Source organism: Chroicocephalus ridibundus, chromosome 7 (assembly GCF_963924245.1).
Source record: "Chroicocephalus ridibundus chromosome 7, bChrRid1.1, whole genome shotgun sequence".
Classification (NCBI taxonomy): Eukaryota; Metazoa; Chordata; class Aves; order Charadriiformes; family Laridae; genus Chroicocephalus; species Chroicocephalus ridibundus.
The window spans coordinates 18,084,770-18,102,338 of NC_086290.1; the positions used below are offsets into that span (position 1 = coordinate 18,084,770).

General features: G+C 58.3%; 1 protein-coding gene across 1 annotated transcript; it reads right to left on the reverse strand.

The window, feature by feature from the left end:
- Window positions 1–1,553: 1,553 nt before the first annotated feature.
- Window positions 1,554–10,507, reverse strand: LOC134519023 (motor neuron and pancreas homeobox protein 1-like). The gene is made up of 3 exons (XM_063342538.1): window positions 10,072–10,507; window positions 2,476–2,636; window positions 1,554–1,871 (listed from the first exon to the last, which is right to left on the reverse strand). Exons 1-3 carry the CDS (start codon window positions 10,505–10,507, stop codon window positions 1,554–1,556), a joined length of 915 nt encoding a protein of 304 aa, XP_063198608.1.
- Between the last annotated feature and the right edge of the window lie 7,062 nt (window positions 10,508–17,569).

Sequence of the window (17,569 nt, forward strand, 5' to 3'; positions counted from 1 at the left end):
GCCACTGCGGGTCACTGTCACCTCACACAGAACCGTTGTCCATCGGTCCATGCATCCATCCATCCGTGCATCCATCCCTCCCTCCCTGTGCTGCTCTCTCCCGTCATCTGCTTCCCTTTTCCATCCCTCTGTCCCAAAAGTATCACATCTGTCCCCCTGCCTCCAGCCCCAACCGCTGCCAGCCCTGCGAGGTGTGACAGCCCCGCACCAAGGCTTACCTGTCCCATCCCTCGCTGACCGGCTGCCGGAGGTGACCCAGGGCTCCCCGGGGGCTGCTGCCCCTCGGCGGCTCCCACCCCCACAGCAGGTCCCGGGGGCAGGCCGCCCCCCCTGCCACCTCTGGACAGGGAGAAGAGAGGAAGGGACAGCAGGACGTGGGGCAGGAGGGAGAAACCACGGGCTACCTGGGGCCAGGGCACCCCAGCCCAGCGTGCCCAGATCCTGCAGCCTCACGTGCACTGGGGTGGGGAAGCTGGGGCTGATGTGTGTGTGGAGAGGCTGGGCATTGCGGGGCTGGTCCCTCTGCCTGCATGGCTATTTCAGCATCCCCAAGGGGTGGCCCAGAAAGCATGCAGGGAGGTCTATAGGGTCTGCCAGGACCGTCGGGCATCCTGAGGACAAGGACAGCCTGCTTGCTTAGGGCGGACAGGGCTCAACCCTAGTACTTCTAGGGAGGTAGCAGAGTGTCTGCTGCCATCCTGCTACCAGGCGTTGATTTGAGCCCTGCCAGAGCGAGCAGAGGATCATGAAATAAGCCCAGAAAGGGACTGAGGGGGGTTCAGACATCACCACGGGAAAAGGGGGGACTCACTACAGCATTGAGCCCTCACAAACAGCCTGAGCACCACCCTAAACCCAGGAGGGTTCCATCCCCACCTCGCTTCAGGGCGATGCAACCAGTGCAGCCAGGCTGATTGCAACATTGAAAACAGCACCACTTCATTAGCCAATTAATCAGGTCTGCTTTGCAAGGCTACTTAATTTTGCCCAGCAAAGTGCAGACCCTACCAGGGATGCTACAGGCGCAGGAGGAGGCAGGGCAGGCTGGCACGCATCCTGGGCATCCTCTTTCCCAGCCCTTCACGCTGCCAAGGGGAAGGGCAGCTGGCATCACCCAGGGATGCGCCTCCTGCTGCTCCAGGCACTGTCGTATCTGCGGGGAAGGGGCAACGCACCATCGAAGAAGGGTCCAGGGTCTGTGCCCTCCAGCTGTGCCAGCGGGCTGCCAGCTGTGCAAGTCTGCTGTCCCCACCCGGTTCCCCAGGGACCCCGGCAGGGTGGTGTGGTGGCAGGAGAGGGGCAGAGCCTCCTGTCCCCTAAGGAAAAGCACAGGCATCCGGATAACAGCTTTATAGGGGAGGGATGTGGGGACTCCCCCGGATACACACAGAAGAATAATTACGAGTTAAATAGGATCCAAACACACATAAGTTAAAGGGGGGCAGGTGCCCTGCAGCCCCCCCTGCTCCACCTGGGCACAGTCTGTGTCTGCCAGCAAAGAGACCCCCGGCACCGCAGCCCAGCCCCTCTCCCCGGCCGCCTCCTTCTGTCTTTCACAACACAGAGCCGATCTTCCTCTCCGCAGCGCCCATCTCGTCCTCCTCCTCCTCTTCTTCCTCCTCAGCTCCCGAGCAGGAGGAGTCCGGGCTGTAGCCCAGCTCGGCAGTGCCGTGGTGCAGGAAGTCCGAGCTGCAGCTGTGCCCCATGAACTTGGGGCTTTCGGCAGCCTGTCCCTGGGGCTCGCTGGGCAGCAGCTTCTCGCAGGCTTTGCCGAGCCCTTGTTGCTTCTCGGCCTCCACCTGAGCTCCCTGCTCCTTGGCTTTGCGGCTCCGCTTCCATTTCATGCGGCGGTTCTGGAACCAGATCTTCACCTGCCGAGGGAAAGCCCCCAGGGCAGAGCATGTCCCTCTGTTCCCCATCCTGTCCCCACTCACCCCCTAGCCTTCCCTGCACTGAGGGCGCCCCCCAAACCTCTTTGTTGGGGGGCATCCCATGGTGCTGCAGGTCTGTGTGAGGAGGCTGAGGGTGTCACGGGGACAGGAGTACTCGGGGGGCTGCTCCCTTCCCTGCCCAGCCTCTGTGGGGAGGGGTTGGGGACAGAGGGGACCATCAATCGCCCGGGATGCCCAAGGACATGAAGGGGAAATTAAAAGAGGAATTTCAACCCCACAAAAAAACCGTCCTCACACAGTGCATGGAGGGATGGGAAGGCTCTGAAATCTAAGTTGGGGGTGACAGGTAAAAAGAGGAGCGGTATTTCTGGGGTACCCTTCACAAGAGCTCAGCCTGAAGGCCGGCTGGCAGGTCTCTGCAGGAGATGCCCTGAGAAGAGGTGCCGACTGGGGCAGTAGGTGCGGGGCTGATGGCAGCATCAGCATTGCCCATGACCTTGACTTCCCCCCCCCCGCAGTGCAGCCCCCCCACCTCCCTGTCTGCTGGCCGGTTCCATCCTCCATCCCCCCAGGATCCAGATACCTGTGTCTCGGTGAGCATCAGTGACGTGGCCACTTCAAAGCGCTTGGGTCTGGACAGGTACTTGTTGAGCTTGAACTGGTTCTCCAGCTCCAGGAGCTGCTGGCTGGTGAAGGCTGTGCGGGGCCGACGGCACTTCCCCATCAAGCCAGACTGCGGGGGGGCTGCAGGGCAGACAGCAGGCAGGGGTCAGGGGACAGTGGGGCTGGGGAGCCGGGGAGATGACATCCCCTCGGCAAGCCTGGGATGAGAAGGAAGGCGAGCGTCTCTTCCATCATCTCCCGCCCCAATAATGGCTTTATTGCCTGCCAGTAAGATATGTTATCAGGCCTCGGTGTGCAACTGGGATCAGTCCTGTGACTGAAATTAAACCTCCTTTTTTATTGCCGGGACGCGCAGGTGGCTGCCCAACTGCCAGGGGTTGCGGCGGCAGGGCTGCCCCTGAGCCCCGCTATCTCCCCCGCAGCCCTTGAAGGCAGCGCGGCGCTGGATCAGGAGGCAGCGGGAACAAAGGGACCTTTGAGAGTCCAGCGCGGGGTGGCTGCCGCGCTGTGTTTGATCCCCGCTTATCTCCTCCCCGCTGGTTTTATTGTGTGTGTGTCCCCCACCCCGGGGTTCAGTTTTACTGCTTCTCCCAGCACCGCAGCGGCAATCACACCCAGAGGTTTGCAGCTGGGAGTAAAGTGCCGGAGCAGCACTGGGTGGGGGGGCATTAATGGGAAAGGTCCTTGGCACATCACTGCTGCCGCGCCTTGGGGAGGGAGACAGAGCATCGTGGCCACAGAGATGTGCCACGCTTGGCGAGGGTCGCTTCCAGCTCGCCCTCTTTGCAGGGCATGGGGCATCACCCGTGTTATCTCCCTCAGATTCCAGCTTTGATCCTGACCTGCCCATCTCCCGAGGAGTCCACTGAGCCCTTCACAAACACAATGGTGACACATGAGGCAGGAATTTATGAAGGGGGCATTGACTGATCATGATGCGAGTTTGATCCCAAGTACCTGGATGCTGGGTGGGACAGGTCAAATAGGCAGAGCCCAGGCTGGGCTGGGGATCTGCAAACTCCTCGTGCAAGCAGGAATGGACACAACTCCTCCTGCACCCACAGCCCCACCGTGGCAGGAGAGACAGCCCGTGGGACCCACCTTCCAGCCACTGGCCGGTTAAACTAGGGACTGAAAAGAGGCAGGCTGTGCTGACGGCTCTGACACACACACGGTGCATCATTTTGGACACAAGACATAATCAAGGCTAAAACCAAATGAGATGCTCAAAGGATTGACAGGACAAATACAAATGCCAGATGAAAGATGGCTCAGCCCCGCAGAGCTCGGCCATGGCTCTGGCTGTACAAATCCTTGGCAGACATATGGGACCAACGCTAAGGAGAGGAGGTGCCATGGGGACCAGCATCTGCAGGGATGGGGCAAGCCCAAGCTAACACCCCTTGCAGCTCCTCGAGGGAGAAGGCCAGAGATGCATCGGAAAGAACCAGAGGGGAAATTCATTCAGTCTAAGTTGGTGGGGAGCTCAACACAAATCCTCCCCAGCCAGCGGCCGGCAGCTGGAGGGCTCTAGCGCCCAGGAAGCACCCTTTGCTGCCAGAGACAGGAGGGTGCACCAGGGCACCCGGTGCCTCAGCCCCCTCCCGAATTGGGGGCTGCACTGAGTGGGCTGGCTGTACTGGGTCTGAGCAGGTCCTCTTTCTGGGCATGGTATATAGAGGATGCTTAGGGGAAAGAGAAGGGAAGAGGATGTGCCCAAATCCCAGCATCCGATAATCCATGATTTTTATGCTTTCTGGAGCCAGAGGCTGTTTTGCCAGGGGTGAAGAAATACCATATGTATTCCCAGCCTGAATTCTCCACCCCAAAGCAGAGAGCTTGGGCCCCAGCTCCTAGGGCACTGCATCCTGCCTCTGGGGACCACAGAAATCCTTCAGACCACCCCGAAAGGCTCCTCTGTGCTTCCTCCTGCAAGGCCAGGTGTGGCCAGACTAAAAACAGATGTGGGAAGAGTGGACGCACAGAAGTGAGTCTCAACCCCAAAAGCAGGGGGAGTTCGGTCTGTCCAGCTTCAGAGGAGACTGGAAGACCGCTTGCTTTAACAATGCCCCCCCAAGGGACTCACGCTTCCCCAGGTAAGATGCTGGGGACTGCTTGGTCTATCAGGGAAAAGAACAGAATGTTTGCCCAAAAGCCAAATAAATCCGAACCCTCTGAGGTGTTGTCATGCAGTTCAAGCCACCAGCAGTCCAAAGCCCAGCCTATACAGGTATGGCTGGCCACCTAACCTGTCACTTCCTCTGACAATACACCCTTCAGCAGCCACTATTGTCCATCACCGCTACTCCTCATGGTGACTTCTTCAAGATTCAGCCTGCAGAAAAGACAGGGCGAGCCCAAAGCAGCACAGCTTTAAGATCCACCTGACCTTCAGCCACCCACAGCAGCAGCTCAGTGTGGACCTGAACACCAACATCTCTGGCCTCAGACATGCTGTCAACTTCCCTGAAGGGCTCTGGCTCCTTTGTGGGGAGGCTATGGAGGAAGAGGGTCTGCAATTTCTCACCGGGGACGGAGCAAAGAGAGGAGGAGGAGGAAGTGGAGTATGAGGTAGGTTCCAGTTGCCTGTGTAGAGATGTTTTGCAGGCACAGTCTAGTTTGGTCTCCTGGGGATGGTCTGGGTGGGGGAAGGAGCAGGAGGAAAGAGGAAACAATATCTTGTGGCCGCTGGTAGCTCCAGCCTGTCCTGTCAGTGTTTGGTGGAATCCTGTCCTCCCCTGTCCTGTGACAAGCTGTCACATGGATGGCATCCTCCCAAGGGATGCAGAGGGAGCATGCCCCAGGGCTCGCCTCCCCAAGTGCCTGCCAGCTGAGCTATGAACCCATCTCCATCACAACCACCATCCCAAAGAAAGAATAACCCTTCAGGAAGGCTCTTCCCCTTATCCAGCTCCTACCAGAAGGCCAGCAACTGCCTCAACGTCACACCTTTGATGGCCAAAGGATTTCCTGTCTGCCCAGCCATCTCCTCCAGAGCTACATCCAGGATCATAGCTCACCTTAATATCCCTTCAACCTGGTAGGGCTCGAACCCCCTGATGGGTGCCCAGCGTCTGGCTGCAATATCAGTAAATAAAATGCTTGGCCTGGAGCCGGGAATGCCCTCTGAGTCTGAGGCTGGGAGCTCCAAAAGGCAGCTGCCTCCTGGATAATTAGATAAAGCTTATAAAGAATTGTTGGTTTATTTGATACAGTTCTGTCTACTTGATAACAAGGGTAATCCTAGGTTGATATTAACCCACTAGGTTTTAATTTGGTTTGTTTAGCTATAGTTCACTTAACTTTGTGGGCTAGCAGATAAAGGAGAGGAAATTAGCACTCTGTCTGCTTTGGAGGTGTTTCTCCAGATGTCAGGGCTGGGAGGGGGAGAGACGGTCTCACCAGCATCGGGGCCATCACCAGAGGCTTCTCCTGGCGTGCTGGCAGCCCTGACCATTGTCCAGGTGGCAGCATGTGTTAGGGCACTTCCTACCTCTTCTAGTCCCTTGCTTGCTCCACCGTTGACCCCTGATTGCTGCTTGCCAGCTGTTTTCCAGCCCATGTTCCCTGCTGACACGACACCGCTGTGCACCTGGTGAGCCTTGGAAGGCATTGCTTTTTGAAACAGTTTGGTGTGACTTCTTTTGACCAGCCTGCCAGCCAGCTCTCCACCACTGTGGGCAGGATCTGGCCTGGGCTCCTAGCCGTCAAAGTGGGTGATGCAGACAAGAGGTGTCCCGGCGAAGCTGCCTGAGCGCCAGGTCCCCAGTGGGGAATCCTTCCCTCTTCCTGAGAACCTCTCCGCTCCTACAGCTCTCTTCCATGGCAGATCTCTACGCTTGGCTCACACCGTCACGCTGCATTTCCACGCTGCTAGCCAGGGCAAATAAATCACAGCTCCCAGAAATACTGACAGGCATAGCACCCCGGTGCCAAATGCTCCCCCCGTGAGGTTCAGGAGATGCTCAAAGCCCCGAGACAGGGATCCCACCTGGCAGCAGGGGAGCCCTGGGCAGGCAGCATCCCACCGGCTGCAGTGAGGGCAAGCCCGCTCCTGCATCCATGCCTTCCCACCCAGCTCTCTCGCTCCGCACTGCAGCAGAGGCAGCCAGGCGCTGGCTGCGGCTCCACAGAGGCAGCTAGCGAGGAAGACACGGCAGCAGGAGCACTTCTCTGAGCAACTCCAGCAGCCAAGCCCTGGCCAGGTTCCTAAGGGTACCCACTGCCTCAGGCTGTCTTGCCAGCAGCCATACATGGGTGAGAGGAGGGTGAGAACGTGTGATGCATCCCCATGGAGCTTGTGGCTCCAGTTCAGGGGCTGTCCTGCTCCTTCCCCCACCCAGACCATCCCCAGGAGACCAAACTAGACTGTGCCTGCAAAACATCTCTACACAGGCAACTAAAGAAGGAATTCGTGACTTAGTCCTGGAATCTTCCATACATAAATCACAAGGGTGAGCTCCCTCTGGCATGCCCCAGATCATGCCCTAGGAGGCTTTCAGTATCATCTTTCTCAAATATCTGCCCACTGCTACCCAGAGAGCTAAACATCACCAGCAGCATGGACACTTGTGCTTAGTCGCTCTGGAAAACCTCAGCCAGGAAGGTCTGTCCCTCTGTCTAGGCTGAGTGATGGGACAGAGCACCCAGGATCCACAAGCAGCTCAAGAGCCCTGTGCCAACTTTGGGAGGCTCTTGCTCAGCCCACCACCCTCCTCAGAGAAACGAGGAAGGGCTTGGCAGCATGTCCTAGGCAGGATGCAGGTGCCCCTTCCTGGTCCTGCATACCCACGCCACTGTCCCCATCCTCACACCATGGCCAGCACACTGGGACAATATGAGCCCAGACACAGCGATAACGTGCAGCTGGGGACAGACCTGGTGACTACAGGGACAAGGCATGCTGCAAAAAGACCTGCTTTTGGAGCTTGCAGTGAGCTCCCAGGAGGAAAGGCACACTTGAGAACCCAAATATTCCCAAAGGATCTGAAGATGGACGAGGAACGGGGTCTGATGACACAGTCTACGTAGCGGTGAAAATTGCAGGAGAGAAGGACCAGGGGAGCAGGACCCCTGGGAGAACAATTATGAAGAGGAGAATAGACCCCAAGCTGAGCGTAAGTCCCTCAAGTCAAAAGTGATGTTCGTGGGGAGGGTATAGGCAAGTAGAGCAGTTACAAACACACAAAGCTTCATCCTTCTGCTTCAGGGAGGCATTAGCTCAAGACATTTGGAAGAAAACCCTGAAAACAGTCAGGATGGAAACATGTCTCAGAGGAGATGGAAGCAACCGGGCTGTGTAATGGGGGAAGGAGAAGGCTGAAAGGGACCTACAGATACTCCTCGTGAAGACCAGGCAAGCAAAGAGAACGGAGAGTGATTTGCTGTGTTTGGCATGACAAATTTTGGGAGAAAACTGGAGCAAGAAAAGCTTCATGGCAGGAAAATTCTTAAAGTACTAAACCAGACATCCTGAAGAGAGACAATCCCCACTGCAAAGAGCTCCCCAGAACTGGGAACAAACACCTCTTGGCTCTGATTTAAAAATCTACAGCTTTTGCTGCATCCTTATTACACCTTCACGTGTCTCCTTTGCCTCTACTCTGCTTTGGGCTCTGCAGGGCCCTGTGCACTAATACACGGGTCAAAAACTGCTTTTCCTCCCCTGGGCTCTCCCAGGAGTCCAGCTCAGTGCTTCCCACAAGAATCGTTGACATGCTGTTCCCCTGCAGCCTAGCACAGCCCAAAAGCTCCCTCCACAATCTGTTCTCATGCCCATGATTTGCAATTTGACTCCTTCTAACAGGGGTTTGGAGACATGCAGCTCTGGAACTGATCCTGCACTTTAGAGGGATGTGTCTGTTGATACACAAAGCTCTCTCCATTATCCCAGCCAGAAGTTGAGCTCAGGACACAGGGGCAAGTACAGAGGTGTGATCCCACTGTGGTGAAACACACCCCTGCATGAAGTTACCTGGATGCTGAGATACACTAACAGACCCACACCCTACGAGGACAACGTAGCCTCTGCAGAGGAGCAGGAAGATGTTTCACCACCAGCAGATAGAGAATTTCCCCTCTGTTCTTAATGGTAGGTGTGAAGAGTGCACACAGCCTGTAGCACCAGAGGCTTGTTCTACACCCACTTCACTCAATGCCACCTCCACTTCACAGCTGCATCTGTCGTACAGTCCACAGAGATCCAAGGAAAGGGGGAGCAGCCTGGGGTGGGGAACTGCCTCTTTGCCTTCAACCTGCACCAGTTTAATTTGAGGAAGAAGCAATGAATGGGGTTTCATATTAATTCTCTTTTTTGTTGTTATTCATCCAACCAGTTTATTAAATAACTAACTTATCCAGACATATTTTCTTTTTCTTTTTTTTTTTTTTTTTTTAAATGGACTCCCTGATTATTAAGATGCTAAACTCAGCTAACCAATTCGGATACACTGCTGGGGGTTTATTAACAAGCCACTCGTGGTTTATTGCCCACTGGCCCCTTCTTTGTGGCCGCCAGAACTCCACTCTCCCCTAGCACAGGGCAGGGTTCGGGCCACCCTGCTAGGGGTGCCAGTGACAGACCCCGGTGGGACAAGAGCCTGGAGCCGGTCCTTGTGCAGAACCCTCCCCACCCGTGGCGCAGCATTGCAGTGCGGGATCCGGTGCCTGTCCCCAGCCTCGGCCGTGCCCACCGTGCAGGGGCTGTGCGGAGAGCCGGACCCCTCCTTCCATTCCAGGAGGGCCCGGGACCGGGCTGGAGCCGAGCACGCTGCCGGGCTGCCCGGTTCCTACGGCTCCCGCCGGTACCGGGCTCACCATACCGGCAGAGCCGGCTCCTCGCCCCACAGGAGCCGAGTGCGGCGGCGGGCAGGGACCCGGAGCCCCGTCCCTTCCCGGGGCCGGATCCGGCCGCGCATCCCTCCGTGCCCCGGCGGGCGGACACCGCCGCAAGAACCCGGGCGGGTTCGTTCCCAACCACACCGGCAGGGATTTATTCGTTTTTCGGAGCCGGTTTCCGTCGCCGCTTCATTATTTTCGTTTCCTTCCCGTCGCGGCGGAGCCCAACGAGCCCGAAGCGGCCGTACGGGGCCGGCAGCTGGGTCCGGCGCGGTTGGCCCGGCCCGGGAGCGACTCCGCTCCACCAGCACGAAGGCTGGCATTGCCCCGCGGGGCCGTCCCGCAGCACTGGGCCGCGGCAGGGGGAGATTTTGCCCTTCTGCTCCGGTTCCCGCAGCCCTCGGAGGTCTCCGGGGCTCTGGTCTTACCCCTCCCTCCCCGTGAGACCCCCCTGGCTGGGGAGCGGGTCCAAGCGCAGCAAGAACCCCGCATTGGGGTCAGCCCCGAGGGCTCGACGCCCCCAACGGGCTCCCGACCTGAACCGCCGGGGAACCGCGAAGGGGCGGCCTCGGAGACCCTCATCCCCCCGTCCCCGAGGGGATCTGCACCCCGTTGTGCCGGCGGGGACCGGGCTTGACAGAGCCCCCCGACCCCGGGGGTAGGAAGGGGCGACAGCCGCGTCCCGCCCGACGGGAGAGTCGGTCCCCGGGTCACTCACCGTGGAAGTCGGAGAGCCTCGGCACCAGCATCCCGGCTCGGATCCAGTGTTCCAGCGGGAAGGAGCCGGCCACGGCCGCCTTCAGGTGCTCCGCGCCGGGGGGTGGCAGGTGGGGGATACCGGTGTAGGCGAAAGCGGGATGCTGGCCCCCCAGCGCCGGGAGCGGGTACACGGCGGGCGGGTAGAGGGCCGGTAGGGCGCCGAGCCCGGGGCCGGGGAGGTGCAGCAAGCCGGGCTTGGGGACGAAGCCGGCCGGGGCGAGGGGCGCAGCGGCCGGGGGCGCCCGCGGCGAGGGGGTGTCGGAGCGCCCGGCGGGGCCGGGGCTCGCCGCGGGGCTCCCGGGGCTCAGCCCCGGCGGGGAGGCGCTCCGCGCCGGCTCTTCAGCCAGGAGCGCTTCGATGCGGAAGTTTTGGGACTTCTCCATGGGTTTGTGCATGGCCCGGCCCTTTGAGGAGCCGCCGGGCCCCCCAGCACCCCGCCGCTCCCCTGCCAGGGCACAGCCCGGCCGGGCAGCCCCGGGCCAGCCCCGGCACCGGCGGGCATCCACCCGCGGGGCCCCGCCGCGCCGCGCTCCGCGGGGCTGCCCTCGGGGGCAGCCCTCCTCTCCGCTCCTCCTCCCGGGCACTCGCTCGCCCGCCGGCACCGGGGGGGGTTTTAACCCCCCCTCCACCTGCCCCAGCTCCCCATTGGCTCCGCGCCGGCCCCCCGCCCCGCTGGCCCGGCCTGCCTCCCCGCGGGCCCCGGCCGGGCTCCCCGCCGGCCTCCCTCCCTCCTCCGGCTTCCTCGTCCCCCGGCCACAGCAGCGGGGACACTCTGGGACGTGACATGAACCACTCTGCCCCTTCCTCAGCCTGCAGGACCCACTGCCCAGGGCGCTGAGCCCGTTGTCCTGATCCAGAGCCAATCTTGCTTTCCTTGGAGTCACTCGGTGGGAAAGAGGGTCTGTGGTTGCAGCAGATGGAGGAGATGTGGGGAGACTCGACAGACTTCAGGACATGCAGGCAAAGCCCTACTGGAGTCCAGTGCTGCCCTGGCTCTAAGGACCCCCCAGGCACTCGGGGAGCAGAGTGCATGCCTACGGGGACAGGAGAGGCTCTCACTCACCATCTGTCTCCTCCACACCCTACACACCAGGGATCATCAGCAATGCCCAGCTATGCCATTTCCCATTGCACTACTCCTGGGCCAGGGAGATCAGTGGACCTAAGCTGGGCACACACAGGAGCCACCACCCTTCATCACCCATGTTCTGTCCAAAATGCCAACAGAGCCAGTGCCTACAGGCAGATTGTTACTCATTTGCCCAGTCTTATCTTTCTCAAAAAAGACACGGAGTGTGGTGCCATGGAAGGGCAGAGAGGAAAGCCTTGGCTGGTCTGGGATATGCAGGTGAGCAGGAGCAGAGCTGGCCCAGACCCTCTGGCACTGGCTTTCAGGGAGAGTCAGACTGTGTGCGAGTGCCTCTGTGGTCTCTGGCATCAGGGGTCTGCATCTGTCTGCCTCTGGGTCCCACTTTTTGTGTTGTGCTGACACGGCGAGACATGCCTCTGCTTGTTTGTGTCCAATGATGGGTCCTGCTCTTTAGAAGGCAAGAGAGGCAGCTGCTACTGCCCTGCCTAAATATCATAATGGCTAAAGGGAAACTCCCATTCCTGTATTTCTTCCCTCTTCAGCATTTCCAGCACTGCTGTATTCCCTGAGCATGAGACAGGTCCACTCCCCTGTATCCTGTGTCCCACAGAGGCGAAGGAAGGAGAAATCCGAGGGCATGTGAGACCTTCCTCAGCCTCCTGTGCTTTCTCTGCTCTGTAATCCCAGGGGCTTCTCTTTCCTGTGCCCATCCAGTCTGGTCTGGAGCCTGCTGAGCTCCTTGCACACACATCACCCCACTGCAAGGAGGTCCAAAGGTCCCACATGTGGGATAACCTCCTCCTGTTGCCTGAGCCCAGCTCCCACTACCTTCACCAGGTGGCCCCAAACCCTTGTATGGGGACAGACACACAACAACCTTTTTCCAGCTGCCTCCCTGAGAAGAAGGAGGGCAGGAATCAGCCCCATGGACAGCCCAGAAGGGGATATGGAGTGGATGTCACTCTACAGTAACACACCCTACCCGGACAGAAGGTACTGAAAGTGGAATAGTGTCCCTTTCCATTTCCAGCACCCCTGTGCCTGTTGCTATACCCTCTCTCCACTGTAGGGCTCTTCCCCACCTCTAAATCCATCCCCCTCTACTTTTCCAGGACAGAAGCCAGTGTCCCTGACAAGCAAAAGGACCCCAAGCCCTTTCCCTCTCCCCCCATGCGGGTAACAAGCCCTGCCAAGCAGGACAAGATCTGGGGAGAAATGGAGCAGCCTGGCTCCCAAGCACAGGAGAAAACTGCAACAAGCATCCAGGGAACAGAGGGCACAGCAGAGGTAGGACAACTCTTCCGCTGCAGATCAACAGTCTGCAATGGAAGCTGCCATCACTTCCTTATCCCAGTGCCCAGGGCTGTCTCCAGGGGTTGCAATGGCTCATTAGCTTTGCACAGGGAACGTGCCTTGGGACCTGGGGCAGTGACTGGGGCTGCTGTACTGGGGCACAGAGAAGTCACCACCACAGTGACCGCCATGGGGTGGCAGACAGGCAGGTGGCCAGTCTAGGGGAGCCTGGGTAACCCCTGCCAAGTCCCGAGACCATTTGTGACTGTACCTACTGTAGCTCAGGCAGGGGGAACAGGGCTTGAGTGAGGCTCACTTGGGGGTCTGGGTCACAGCACCGAGTCACAGCCTTACTGTCCCCACGGAAGTCCTCTGCACTACACAGGGAGGCTCTCCAAAGACAAGCAACTCCTCCAAGGATCAGCAGCCCAGGCTGGTGCCCAGTTCACTGATCTCAGGATGATGCAAGTACAAGCAGCCAAGCTTCAGCCTTTGAATTGCACAAGCAAGAAATCTTTGCAGACACCAGCCATAAAGCCTGGGTGGAAACATCCCAATAAAGACATCTAGTAAAATCATGGAGGGAGTTCCCTCTTCCAGGTGAGTCAAATCCAGACACTGGGACCCTACAAGAGGGTTGTCCAGGGCTGGAGCCACCAACACAGAGCACACACCATGCAGGGCAGAGAGCCGGAGCCCGGGGCTGTGCACAGGAGAGCCGTGCCGGGCGGTGGCTAGCAAAAGGGGCGGGATGCAGGCAGTGATAGATGCCAGGGTGCTGATGAGTTCACAGTCTTCAGGGTCATTAATCAGATCAGAGCTGGATTAAGGTGTCTGAGGTCTGATTAGCTTCATTTCCCGCCTCAGGAAGGAGGGAACTCTCTTCCCCATCCATCAGGTCCTCTGGTGACAGATCACCTGGCTGCTAACTAGATCTGAGGACTGTAATAAGTGAACATGACTGTGGCCTGGCCCCTTACCTCTGCCCAGCATCCTTCCTCTACAGGAAGGTCTCCACAGAGGCAGCCCTGAATATCAGCCACAGGTAGCAGACCCCAGGATATCAGCCTGAGAGACAGCTCATTCCCACAGCCTGGGCATACAGGGGACTATGGACAAGAACTGCCCCAGGAAACCACCCCAGTTCAGGAGGAGGTGGAGTTTGAGGAGGAATGTTCCCAGGCAGCACCATATTGCTCCCAGTACCCCCACAGCTCACCTTGTGCCGTTACCCCAGGACCTTCTCTGCTCACTCAGTGGCAGCAGAGCCCTCCCAAGGTGATCAGCTCTGTGAAACAGGCCAGCAAACACCACCTTGCTGCTGTGGGAGGTCTTGGGTACGTCCACGACAGATCTCCTGAGCCACATACAGAGCTAGATGGACCAGCTTGAAGCCCTGAATCAAGCAGGTTGCTTCTCACATCTCTTCATCCCTTGCTGACTCAAGTACCTGCCATCAACATCTCCATTTATCCCCTGCCAAGTCATGTTGACTTGGCCCTAAAGGTGCCTCCACACTTAACCACTTGATCTACTCCTGTCCAGCAAGTGCAGACCAGTGGGAGGTCCATGCTGCCCAGGCAGCAGTGAGGTTCCTCAGCTCCCTCACCTCTCTGGGAGGGCCCTGATCACAATATCTCTCACTGGGCAACAGGCAGCGCCAGGAGTGTTCACATAGCCCAGGACTTCCTGGGACTCTTTTATTTGCCCAGGCATTTTGGGGGTATTTTCTGGATGTGCTTCAGTTGGACGTTCAGACCCCAGTCTTCCTTCAGCCACCTGAAAGTAGCAGTCACAGTGGTGTACATGCAGGTGTACATACACCCTCCAAAGCTTTTTGTTGCCAATGTGAAGGTGCCCAGCTAGACAACTGGAGCTCTCTTTGTGGTGTTTTGCCCCAGATGGATTGTCTCCATGCAGGTTCCATCCATACAAGATCAAGCAGCAGCAGTCAATCTAGAAGAGCAAACATCCACATGGCCACCAAGGACACCCAGCTCTGGTGAGCACAAGTTCTCAGTGTCTGTAGAGACCCACAACACTACCCACAGCAGTTCACATGCTTCCCCAAGCTGTCGCCAGCAGTGCCTGAGCTCTCAGAAACGAGCCATGGGGGTCACAGGTAGCATTTGGGAGCACAATTCAGTTTTACAGCCCCACCACTTCCTTGGTGTCACCTTGGGAAGCAACGTAACGTCCCTCAGCAAACCCAACTGCCCCAAGATCAAAGTCAAAGGTGCCGAAGAAAATCCATACCCTGATAAAAAATTACCGACTGGGACCAGACTTTCATTTTCCCAGGATCAAGTCCTTATCCCTGACATGAGACGAAGACATAGCCCATGCAGGGGCTGCGTCTTGATTTCCACCTACCCCGTCATTTTGTCTATTCCTGGGTGCACAGCTGACCACCAGGTCTTTCTGATGGGTTTGGGTCACCTCCTCCCTTCAGTTAATAGAAGCTGCCTTTGAGACAGGGACCAGTGCAGGAGTCAGTGTTGTTAGCCCGTCCCAGAGAGGTGGCAGGCACCCTGATTTCTGCCCAGGCTATAGCTTTTAAGCCTTGCAAGAGCTCCCTGTCCCCAGGATGGCTGTGTCCACTTGGTAAGCGTTAATAGCTCCCCAGGTCACAGCCCCCAGAGCTTTCCATCTTTAGAAATTACTTCCCTCTAAGAGACATACAGTGCAACAACCATGTTTAAGGCATCTCTTGGGAAGCAGTGGATCTTATTGCTCTGGCCCTGGTGCCTCAGGTCATCTTGCAGCACTCTGAAGTCCCAAGCCAGCTAGTGGAGAAATACAGCCCAGAAGCATCACTGATGCTGGAGACACAGGCTGTAAGCCTGCTGGCAGGTGTTTCCCCGGCTATTTCCCCCATGAGAGGGGCTGTAGAAGTGTCCCACTCCTATCTGTGTTCTGCAGCCTCCAGCCCAGCGCAGGCTGAGCCCCTGGTGAGAAGCACTGGGTGTAAGAACCCCTCACCTGCTCCAGTTTGGGGTGTCCCAGGTTTTGTGGGAGCCCTAGCTACTGCCTGCAGTGGGGCACTGCCCTCCCTCTGCCCCTCGCAGCAGGGCCAGCTGCTATCTCTGGAGTCTGGGAAGCCACAGGAGGCTGGTGGGGAAGGTAAATAAACTGCCAGCCCCTTGGTGATTTGTGGCTAAATGAACAGTTGAAGTCACCTGTGAGTGGCTTGGGGCCTGTTAACCAACCAGATAATGGCCCTTAATCAGCCCCACAATGGTGGGAGCTGAGCCCAGCTTGTGTCAGCCCTGGCACAGCCAGCCCCGGGCTGCTTGGTGGTTGTCCCCTCTGCAGAAACACTGGCAGAGGTGTCTGCACCACCGTTGTGGAAGCAGAGCAGCCATCTGCAGAGCCCCACAAACATGCTTGCAGGGCTCCCCATCTCTATTTAGGGGTCTCCCCTTCCACCAGTGGTGGTAAGAGACAAGTGCCAGGCAAGTCACCAAAGCCACCTCCATGCTTCCTTCTGGGAGTGCTGTGCTCAGGCACTGCCATGCACCTCTGCCCTGTCCCTGCCTGCATCCCCTCCTGCATGGTTCTGCCTGCTCCTGCCCACCCCAGGGACCTCTGGGCCAGCCACAGGCTCCCGAGGGCTTCTCCCTCCTGGCACGTCAGCTGCTGGGTCCAACAGGCAGGGATCTGTCCTGGGAGGCAGAAGTCTCCATGCCTCCATCCCCTTGCCTCTGCACAGGCTTGGTGGGGTACACAACTCCCCCTGCCCACCTTACCCAGCACCGAGCCCCAGGTACTTGCCCTGAGCAAAGGGGTTAACTGGCAAAGCAAACACCGCTCAGTCCCTCCTAGACAGGCCTCCTGCTGGGATTTCTGAGCAGCTGTTTATTTAGCCAAGCAATTCCTCAAATAAGCAGCCCCATCTCCAATGGGACATGGCAAGGCTGAGCCGAAAAAACATGTTAACATCCTGGAGCCAGGGGATGGCAAACCAGCATGGGAAGGCTTGTGGGGCAGGGAGGGTGCCTGCCCCCAGCAGAAACATCCAGGGCAGCTCAGAATTGTCACACCTGATCCCAGCACACAGCAGAGGGCTGGGGCAGCAGCATCCTGCAGGATCAAGCAGGCCAAGCAGCTACAGGAGACAGGCAGGGGATGCCCTAGGACTCCCCTCCATCAGCTCTTGGTTTGGCTCCCTGAGATGCAGCGATGTACTATAGAGGTGCTCAGGGTTGGGGACAGCCAGCTTGCCCCGGTGTCAATGCACAGCTTGGAGAGACAGGGACACATGGGCAGCTCAGATCCATTTCTTGCAAGGACCCAGGGTCTGACTGCCACATTTCCAGTCCCATTAGCCCCTGACCCCTTTCCTCTTAGATCCTGAAACACCATGAGCCCACAGCACCCACCCAGAGATCTCCTCTATCCTACTGCCCCAAAATAAACTCTGGCAGCACCTGGGTTCAGCCTCAACAGCTGTCCTTACCCCAGGCCTTGGCTTTTGGGGGGAGATGCTTAAACAGCCAGCATCCCCCGTAGGCCAGCGTCATCCAGGAAAGCAGGGAAGTGACTGAATGCACAGCATCCCTCCTGCTGCTTCCCTGTGCCCCTGTTCCCGCAGCCCTTGCCCAGCACACTGCCCCGGCACACTGTGTTCAGCGCCACACCTCCCTGGCACAGGGACTCTCCTCCCCCCGGCACCCCCATTGCTGGGCACACCAGAAGATTCCAGCCCTGCTTTTTCCTGTCGCCTCCAGGATCCTCTGTTTCACTTTGCTAGGTCTCATCCAAGGCCAGAGCTGCTCCCTGGGAGGGAAGGGAGACAGGGCTGGGTGCAGAGAGACACCTCACACACATGCCACCCCCCCCTCAGCACAGCCTCACCTCTTCCCCGTTAATGGCCTTTCCATGGAGTCAGCTCCTAACCTGCTCCCAGGGTGACTGGGTAAATCAGCTGCTCCTCCCAGGACCTTGGGTTCTAATTAATGTCAGCTCATTAACGAGATAACGGCCATTTATTACCCTGTCTCCCTGGCTGCTGATTAACCCTTTCCCAAGGCGGGGGCAGGGGGTGGCGATGCTGTGGGACGGGGACGATGGG